The sequence below is a fragment of the Nestor notabilis genome, unplaced genomic scaffold, assembly GCF_000696875.1.
Source record: "Nestor notabilis isolate BGI_N333 unplaced genomic scaffold, ASM69687v1 scaffold18174, whole genome shotgun sequence".
Classification (NCBI taxonomy): domain Eukaryota; kingdom Metazoa; phylum Chordata; class Aves; order Psittaciformes; family Psittacidae; genus Nestor; species Nestor notabilis.
The window spans coordinates 14196-24603 of NW_009927095.1; the positions used below are offsets into that span (position 1 = coordinate 14196).

The following is a 10408-nucleotide window of genomic DNA, read 5'->3' on the forward strand; positions in this document are numbered from 1 at the left end:
CTGAACCACGAGCCAGAAACAAGTTAAACTGGGGAGAAGTTGGTCTGATGTGCCATAAAGTCACAAGTAACGGCAGACCTCAGCACACCAGGCTTCCCTCTAGCACTGTGGCACCATTCACCACCTCTTGCACGAATGTGAACATCTCAAGGGCATCCTTCAGATCACAGATCACACAGTGCTGAGAGCAGCTTACCTGTGGCACTGGCATAAACAACCCTGGCTTGAGGCAGCTTGTTCTGAAGGTCCAGCACGGCTTTGCCCATTTTAGTCGAGCTGGCGTTTTTGGCTTTGTGGCATTCATCAAACACAATCTGGAGGGGAATGGCAGTTAAGGAGAAAGGACCTGCTTTCATCCCAAAGATGGGAGCAGACAGAAAATACAACCCAGCCTCTTCCAACCAACTGAACAACCTGGTATCAACAGCACCGACTCGCTCCCCGCACCGCATGGGATCTGTTTGGGTTTGCCTAGTCCTGTGCTCCTCAGAGCCTGAAGCCATTTCCCCCTTTCTCTCCCTTCACTTCTAAGGTGTGCCTTGTCTTGTAATGCTGAGGCAGAAGAATGCTGAAAAGGTTAATCCCAGCTGCATTCTTCCCCTCTTCCCCTTAACTAATTGCAGAAGAGGAGAGAGGAGGAACGGGAGGAGGAGAGAGGAGCGTGGGGGGGATGCATGTGCTTCCAGCATTTAAATATCCACCACATCCATCACTTGCTCCCAGTGACTTCAGATGGCCCCAAGCTCTTTGTTTCTTGATGAAACCAATTACAACTGTGAAATTCTTCTCTGTCCAGTTTTCTTGTGGCCATTGTTTCTTTTTTAAAGGATACAACTCCATCAAAGTTTTCCCTGCACCAGTCCAAGATCTGCTTTAAGCGTGTCCTGTGCTGTCCACCTGCCTGGCTTTCGCCAATCAGCGCAGAGTAAGTGGCAAAGAGGACTCCTTCTGAGGTAGCTGTGTCACCATATTTAATCTGCAGGAAGAGGAAGAACAAGAGCACACACTCGGGATGCTTGTCCCCAGTGTGTTGCACCCACCCTGTGCCCACAGCCACCACCACTGACTGTGCTGTGACTGCAGGACACACGCTCCTGCCTGAAGAACAAAACCCGATCTGAGAGTGGGACAGACAACGCCTGCTGGTAGCTGGAGCACTTCTACTTGGCACTGAGAGATGGTGATGACAGGGACTTTAAATGTCTGGATGAGTTCCACCAGCCAATGTGTCAGCACATCTGGATGCATGCAGTGAAATGTGGACACTGCTTGGACTTCCATTTCCCAGCCAACTGAAGTCACTTTGGTTTTTAGCAACAGTTTAGAATGTTTAACGGGTTTGAACCCTCTCGGCTGCTTTAATTACTTCTAGAAAATGATTTTCTCTTTAGCCAGGTGAGATTGTTGCCTCTCTTACTGTCATGGGTCTCACCTGTAATGAAATACAAGGATGGAGGAAAACCCCCATGGTCCCAGTCTGAAGAAAGTTCCATTTAAAGCCTTTTTGGTCTGAAAACAAACACCCCTTTCAGTCTCCTAATGGGGTGCATTCAGAGGTGTTGAACACATGTGGTTTCCATCGACTTCATGAGGGCTGGTTGTGCAATACCGTTAAAAACCAGAGGAGAGATTAAAGCACAGGCTATGAGGAACCCTGTGAATACCCATCACACAACTGCAGTTTCTCTTGAGGAATCCTTCATCCTCATCATGGAGTAACTGGAGGAAAGTCTGAACTGTGCTCAGGTGGGGGGAACACCCACGTGCTCCTGCAGCCCTGCCAGGCCCCAAGCTATGTGCTTATAGGTGCCCCCTTACTCACAGGCTCCAAAACACAGTTCCAGGAAACCAGTGCTGGGAATTGTTACCCAGGGAGCGCGGAGCATGGCCGGGGTTAACCGGAGCCGTTCCCTCTGCAGGACTCCAGGAATGGTGAGAAAGGTTCAGGTCCTGCTGTACTTGCCACTTGCCTGGAGCCACTTCTTGCTCCCTGCAGGAGCCAGCTCCGTGCTCACAGAGCAGCTCTGCAGAGCATGTAAAAATAGCAAGAGTCCGGAGCAGGAAGAGCCCGTTGGGAGGAGGGAACAACAGCAGCTTGTCTGCTGCCGCCTGTGCCACCAGTCAGGCGGAGGCAGGAGTGACGGCTGCTCTATGCGCTAAGGAGGCTCCATCTCACTGCTGCTGGGGGCTGGTTTTCCAGAACACCATTACACCTTCTCTCCCTACCTTATTCAAAGCATGCACAGGAATGTGGGAGGCTTCAATGTCCTTCAGGTCTCTCTCGGCATCATACTTGAGATCATTGGAGACGCTGAACCTGCGAAGTGAGACGTGGGTCTGGTTATCTCCTAAGGAGATAGGGAGGGCACGCACAGTGATTAATAGTCTGACTAAAGCAGCAGTAGGTGTGTGAAACCGTCACAGCTCCAACTGCCCACACAGCCCAGGAGCCTCCAGCAGGCTCCAGTCTGCCACTGACGACAAGCTGCGTGTTCTGCAGTTAAAGCCCATGCTCCAGGGGCTCCAGTCTGCACCAGGGAAGTCCACAAATACCCCTCCACAGACTTCAAAGAGAGCAGAGACAGGCTTGACACTGCACTCCATAATCTGCTGTTTCATCGTGACTCACTCTCCGTCACTGCTGCAGGGGAAATATTCCCATTTCACAGACAGCAAACAGGCATAAAGAGGTGGAAACGACTTACCCAAGGCCGCAGCATGAGTCAACTATAAAGGAATTCCTTACTCCCAGATCCAAACTAACTCCAAGGTCTTACGGGAAAAGAGAAAACCCAAACCACCACCATCACCAACTTACCACAGAGCTTTCTTCCTCCCTTTAAGATAATTTTCAAAGATGATGCCTGCAATTGTCCGGCCCTTCCCAACTCCAGCCCCGTCTCCGATGAGGAACCCAGCTCGCTGCCCGTTGGGTAATAAAACTTCATGTTGCTGCAAAATCAAGAACAGAACTGCGCATGAGACTAGATTTGCCTTCGCTAACAGCTTTGCTGTGAGCTTATAAGAGCACCACTTAACCCTTCCACACATCCCATCAATGCAAGCGCATTTCCTGCTCAAACGACGGCTGGAATGCTCAAGTATCACGGCCAAGTCAAAGGTTCTCTTTGGGAAACAGCCCACACAGAAGCCCCCAGCTTCAAATAACCCTTTCAAAAGGCATTTAAAATGTCCTATGGCAAAGCTTCTGGAGTTTCATCACCTGTATTGAACATCTATCCACACAAAAGGCAGTCTCCTTCTACTGCAAGCTGGGCACGGTGGAACCACGTACCTGGCAGGCATAAATGACGGCTTCCAGCTGTAGTGCAGAGAGCAACCCTTTGTCAGCAACAGAGCGTGGCAGGGAGAGGCTGTAGGTGATGTCAGGAGGGGGGACACTGGACAGAGTGCTCGTCTCTACCACCAGGTCAGGGTGGTGCTTCCCAATCTTGGCTAAATGACAACACAGAAAACGGAGAACTCAAGTTCTTCCTCCCAAAAGCACCTCAAAAGGGGGCTGCAGACCTCATGTGAACAGTCTGTAGCCCTCTGCTTAGGAACAAAAGGGACAAGCCGCAGCTCTTCACTCTTTTGTTCTGCTGTGAAGTCCCTAAAGCATGTCAGGCCTCCCCCAAAAGCAAGCAACAGAAAAGTCGTGTGTTCAATTAGCACAGCACCAACAAGGGAGCAGCACTCCAGTTTTTCCAGCACATCACAAGCTTGGGCTGTGATTTCCTGCTTGCAGGAAAATAAGGGAGCAGTTCATTAGGCTGGTCCACAATGGATTTAGCGGAACTGCCCACACTCATGTGGATGGCAACACTCACACTTGGAAGGAATATATTCTGCATAGGTCTCCGTTTGCCCCAACTCTTCTGTTTCTTCCTCCTCACCTTCATCCTCCTCCTCTGCAGGAGCCTGAGACTGGAAAGAAGCAAAGCATTGACCAAATGTTCTCACTGGACTATGGACACACACAGTGCTACACAGAAACCCCCAGGGATCCCTCCCTGTGCAAATTCACAAATCCTTCCAATGCAATTAATCTTATTTGTAGACTCCAGCAGCACATCTGCCAGCACCCACCCCCAGGGGCCCAGCAGCCACTTCCACAGCTACTTTCAGCGCTTGGTCCACATCAAATTAGGGGAAGATGTTTCCATGGCTTGGCAGATGGGCTGTGGGGAGCCTGAGCTCTGCCCTGACCCCAAGCAAGGGACCCAGACCAGCTTTAAACTCAGCACTCAGCAGCATAAAGCCAAGCCATGAAGCCCAAAATCCTTGTTTAACATTGTGAGGTTCCACCAACGGAAACAGAAGACACTCCTGGGGAAGAACAGGGACTTGTGTCTGTCTGATTTTCTTGTCTCCCTTCCTCTGAAGGGAAAACAGAACTGCTCCTGCCATGTCACCAAGTGCCTGGTGTGGATGCTCCTAGAGCCAAGCATCGCTCTCACCTGGTAGCTTATGAGGAGCGGGGTGTTGGGACCAGCAGGAACATGGTCACTTGAACTGTTCAAGCCACTGAACGATCTGCTGGGTGAGAACAGCTGGAACAGAAAGGTGCTGGTGAGAAAGCAGCCTGAACCCTCAGCCCAACCACTATGAACACAAAGCACCAGCTGATACCTGTGCTCTCTGCTCAGGTCTAACACTCCGGACTTTGATACTTTCTGTTTGTGAACAAAAAGCCCAGGGCGATAATTCTGGAAACTAATAAATCCTGAAAATGCTGTAGATGCTTTTGTCAACATGCACATAGGGTGTCACTGACCAAGGCAAGCACAAGGAGTGTGAGCATTCTGTATGTGCCTGTGTGTGATGGGAGCCACAGGGACACTTGGCCCCCGCACGAGGAGCACAGGGTCCTTCTGCAGAGCTGTAATGACAACACAGCAGTAAGATGGGTCACCCCAAAATGCCAGGCAGCAGCTCCAGGGACACTCCCAGCTGGGAAGGCACAGCCAAGGAGATCCTTTGTCTGCTCCCACACAGACAAAATCACACTGGAATTTCCTGGCAGCGGGCAGGGTCAAGCCAGCAGCTCACAGCATCCAGAGCAACGAGCAGCTCCAGAAGCAACACTAGGCCAAGTTTATAGGCTGTGAGGAGTGCCAGACTTAGAGACCCATGCTCCAGCAGCAGAAGTGAAAGATGGGAAGTTCTTAAGCATAAACACTCCGATTATTTCCTATTTTTAAAGAAGAAGAAAAAAAAAGGCAGAAAGCAAAAACACACCCTCTGTTCCTGGAAGCCTGAGTCAGAATTACCAGAAGGAAGCTGGACGGAAGAGCTATTTTCAGTGCCAACAAATCTGGAGAGCAGGTGAAACATCTCCACCTACAAATCTGAGCTCAGGCAAAAAGTTTCTTCTGGGGAAAGAGAAAGGCCCAGATCTGCTCACAACATGCTGGGAGGCCAGTCCAGGTGGGACTGGAGCTGCAGCGGGTGATGGAACTGAACTTGCACAATCCCTTCAGAACTGAACTTGCACAATTCCCTCCTTTCTCTACTGTCACACACCTCCCAGGCTGGTTTCCTCCTTCCTCTGTGCCTCACATCTAACACCACTATGAAAAGAGGCACACACAGCACACATGAGAACAGGGGACATGAGCAAGAGACAGAGCAAAGCTGCTGATAATTGCCCAACCCAAGACTTGGCCTCACTCCATTTTCTTCCTCTTTCCACTATTCTCTGGTTTGCCCCCTCTTGCCATGACTCCCATGGGAAAAGGAACCATCTCACCTGGCTGAAGAGCCAACTCCCCTCGGCAGAAATCCCCTCCCTACGTGGTAAGCTAGGAAAAGGGTGTTTGCATTTTCCAGTGCTGGGAATGAGTTAGAATGAGCAGCTCAGAACACTCCAGCTCCTGCAGGGCCAGGGCTTTGCTTTCCCCATCTTAAAAACCAGTGTAAGCTGGTGAGATGGCTGTGGAAAAGCACAGTGGAGTCCATGAACTATTTTATAAGGTACTTCACAGCTGCATTACAAACGAAGCATGACTGAGTGGTTTGACTCCTGCGAATACTTAACGGTGTCGCAGCTCTTCCTGCATCCAACAGTTACATCCATTTCCTTTCTTTACGGATAACAGCTCTCCCTCCGGGCACGTGAAGGCAGCTCTGCCTCCAGCCATTTCCTCCTCAGGCAGAAACACCCCACCTGAAGGTTCAGCACTGGAGATCGGGGTTTCTCAGGGCACTGGGAATGTTCTGCACTGCGCTCTCCCTGTGAGGCTTTGCTCCCATTGTGCTCTTCCCCGCTTCCTGCAAAGCCACCTCTCCAGTGCCAGGGACAGCTGAGAGAAAGAGGGGGGAAAGCTCAAAGAGAGATGAGAGTCTTTTCACACCACATCTTCACCTTGCCACACGGCAGAAGACACTTCATTGTTTTAAAGAGGACAAGGTACAAGGCTGTTCTTAGTAACTGCTCCGGCTACTCCAAAGCCAAAATCCCTGCAATCTGATGGAGAATTGTGGTGGTGGTGTAACAATGTGGGGAGTGGCAAGGAAAGATTACCTAAATGGCTTGTGTATTGGGGTAGGATATCAGCAAAGTCTCCGTCCTTTTACAGTTAAGGAACCTTTCCTTTGGCACTGCCTTAAGACTTTGCACGGATCATTAGTTTGCTTCCATCAACAACAGAAAAAGCATGTTTGAAATTCAGACACTAAAACCATTGCCTCTCATGAGTCAACCTGACAATCCACTTACCTGGTGGCCTGGGAGCTGCAAGACTGAAACTGAAATCTCCTGACTAGGATGTGCTGAACTGACACCTCATCCAGGTCAGTAGAACAAAAACCACTAGCAAAAGAGCAACCAACCCCCTTGCCCAGCCACCTCTGCAGGCACAAACCACAGATAAGACAACGTTTAAAATAGCTAGGGATGCTTCGCAAAAGGAAGTCATTTGTAAATGGAATTCCAAGGAGTTAATTGGCCTTATCTGACATGAGTGCTCTGCAGGACAAGGGGCGAGGGAGGACGTGGAGAACAACATGCAGAGGCTGGAGACGCGCCGCTGCCCCCGCCAGCCAAGTAGCCTCACACTCAGATGACACGTTTGTTCCTCACTCACATTCTTTATGCTGGATTTAGAACAGCTTTTCCCTGTAAGTTCTTTTGCTGCAAGCTCTGCAGATACAACACTACAAGCTCCTCCAGTGATACGTAAAACCCCAGCAACAACAGGAGACTAGCAGTAATATGGCACATGCCTCCTCTGTCCTGGGGGATGATCTGTTTTTCTAGCTTTTTGAATCCAGTTTACAAGCCTGTGATGTCTTCAGCCACTGTTTGGTTCAAACAGCTCAGCTCTCTTCCTGCTGTCTCAAACTTCAAGTTCAAACTGGTCCAAGGTTACCAGACTCTGTGAATTGCCTGTGCAGCCCTCGCTGCCGGCGCAGCAGCACGGCCCTTGATCTCCAGCACATTCATCCATGGGAAGAGGGGCAGTGGAATCCTCTGCCTCCAACTACAGACACTGCAAAGGTCTATAAAGGTGAGCAAATCTCAGTGGTTTCAGCAAGAGCTCAGGTGTCGCATTTGAGGAGCTGCATGAATAGCCTCATAGGAAGTCTAAAGCAGGCAGGAGATTCCATTTCCCGAATCCAGGCTAGGACCTTCACCTCCACAACACAGTCCAGTGCCCGACCTGTCACTGAACCACACAGCAGCAGCATGCTGAAGCAGACCTGCTGCCAAGACTCTGATTTCCCAGCTGTGACAAACAGCCAGCTTGCTTCATGGCAATCCAGTCAGACACACTGCTCACTGCAAAACACAGCCTCGAAACACAACAGAACCTCTGAACACAACGTGACTAAAGCACGGCCGTGCCAGATTGCCTGCTGGGGTATCCATGTGGAATGGGTTTCCCCCCATCATCTTCAAAGGAGGATGACCTAGGAAAGGAAAGCGATTGCACTGCTGGGCACTCACTGTGAGCTGAGACCCAGAGACTCAGCAGCTGTGTGTGATACCAGCTCCAGCACCAGCCCCTGGTGACTGCCAGCAGGTTGTGCAATGGTGAGTAATCCATCCCAACAGATGAGAGGAACCAGATGGCAGAACAGAACCACATGTTCTGTGGGGCTGTGGGAGATCACAGCCCAGGAACGCTCAGAGATGTAAAAAGGTTGCAGGGACTTGGACTCACAAAGGAAACACCAATGGGGAGTCTTAGGTTGAGACAGAGTTTGGGTTTTAGTCATTGTTACTAAAATATTTGCCATGGAGAATAAACAAGTGGTGAGGACAGTGAACGACCTGTGTCATTGTGTTCTTCCTGGAGTCCAGCTCTTCAGCACTGCTCCAGGCTGCTCTGGACCTGCTGAATGGTTTAGGATACATCTCCATGATGCACCTACCTGCCACAGCTGCCAGAACAAAAAGCCAGTGCCTGCACCACACTCCAAAAGGCTGCACATACCCCTGGATCCTCCCCTGCTTCCAAGACACTAAACTATGTGTAATCATCCCTTCCCTCTCAGAGCAAAGTTGGTAACAGCGAGTAGGGAACTGGGTTGGTTTCTCAATTCCTTGGTGAAAACACCACGGGATGAAGCCTGAGGTACGTGGTGTCTGCTGGGGAGGATGGAAGAGGAGCTGCCCATACCTCTATTTGGTTCTGCTGCGGCGTGTTTACATCCCATAGTGTTGGCACGTGGTTCAGACTGTCGGCAGGCAAGAAGTCCTTCGGATCCGCAATGTCGGAGAGGGAATCCGCAGGGGACGAGAAGAGGGAGTTGTTGTTGGAGAGCTCATTGAGGTATGAAGAATCCTGAAAGGGAGAAAGGGCCACAGTTAGAGGAGGCAGGATGAGAAGACCAGAGAGCTCCTTTCTCACACCTACTCACCCGGGAAGGTTTAATTTCTTGCTATTAAATGAGCAGCTCCTTTCCTTCACGCTCCACAAAGCCTAGAAATTAACTTGTAAATGAGGAGATGCTCTCAACAGCTGCTTTAAAACCTCGGTTTAGGGGAAAAGTAGGAAAAACACTGACTGGAGAGAAATGCCAGTGCATGGACACAACTAACTCACACTGTGCACAGCTCTGCACACCAAGGAGCGCAACAAGGAGGAGTGTTGTCAGTCACCTCAGCTCAGGATTGGACTAAAGAAGTGAAAAGTCCTCAGCCTAACACCCAAAGGACCCAAGTATTTCATTCGTGCCCAGAAGCCCACAGAGCACCAGCTACACCTGGGAATGACACAGCTCTTGAATTGCAATTTATAACACAGCAATACTTGGAGGCTTTGGACAAACTGACTCTCCTCTTGGCAGGCTCTGCACAAAGGAGGCTGCAAGAGCAGGAGCTGGTGTCACCTGGGTTTGCATCTAGACAAATCACATCCACCAATCCTTTTCCCAAGGGCATGTGCTTCAGCCTGGACATGAAGAGAACGTGCTCCAGTGAGAAGGAGTAGGCTCTGCCCTGCCTCTTCCTCTGGTGCCTGTGCTGGGATGGTTTACAACTGTTTTATGTGGTGCCAACTCAGTGGTGATGTTGGTCTGAGTCACATGGACTCTGAATCAGAAGGAGCCTTCAATCCCCCCCCTCCCATCCGTTCCTTGACGGGTTTTCCAATTGCAGGTGGCCGGAACCAATAGCCAAAAAGCACTTTTTGCTCTGGCACAGGTCACTGCATCCTCCCCGATGCCCTCACACCGCCTCAGCTCTCCTTCCACACCAAATACCACTTCCAAACCTTTTCCAAAGCAGAAAACCTTTGTCTGCCATTCACTTCAGAGTACTCCCAAACACTGAGCTCCTGCTGGAGATGAGCCTCTGGCCCAGGGGGACAGACAGACAGACAGACCCACACAGAGTGCTGTGGCTCTTCAGAGGGCTCGGGTTTGTCAGCACCCGGCTCCAGCTCGACCAGATAACCAAGGGAGAGTGACAACAGCACAGCACCTGACACCAGGAGAAATCACTGTTCATTTCCAGTTAAGGGCCCATTTCCAACTGCAAGGCAGAAAGGCAGCCAAAGGTCTTTAAAAGTCACTTAGCCCTGCCTGACCCCAGATCATTGGGTAGTTAGGGTTGGAAAGGACCTTAAAATCATCTACTTCCAACACCCCAAGCCTGCCCCTGCTGTTCCTAACGGCTTCAGGCCAAAAGCTGGGTCAGACCCCCCGCAGCTGCTACCAACAATTCCCAGGTTCCAGTGTTTAAAACCACTGGGAATTCCCTTCACCTTCTTCCCATATCAGCCTCGTTTGGCACCCAAGGGGACAGTCTCTGCTCCGGAGCCATAGGTGCAGGAACACCGAGGCACTGAAGGGAAGGTGAGCTGCAATGGGGAGCACAGGCACCGTGTGTGGTTTGGATGCTTCTAATAGCAACCAGGGGCCCCCAAAGGTGAAGAGAAAGAGCTGCTTGTGTGGCTGT

At 50.6% G+C, this 10408-nt stretch overlaps 1 protein-coding gene across 1 annotated transcript in view; it reads right to left on the minus strand.

Moving 5' to 3' along the window:
* Positions 1–10408, minus strand: part of SBNO2 (strawberry notch homolog 2 (Drosophila)) — a gene marked incomplete at its 3' end in the record, with an annotated part of 37383 nt that overhangs the window by 11207 nt on the left and 15768 nt on the right. The window contains 8 exon segments of the mRNA XM_010013903.1: positions 197–314; positions 833–976; positions 2227–2317; positions 2819–2952; positions 3296–3456; positions 3831–3927; positions 4461–4553; positions 8628–8792. Coding sequence (XP_010012205.1) covers positions 197–314; positions 833–976; positions 2227–2317; positions 2819–2952; positions 3296–3456; positions 3831–3927; positions 4461–4553; positions 8628–8792 — 1003 coding nt within the window.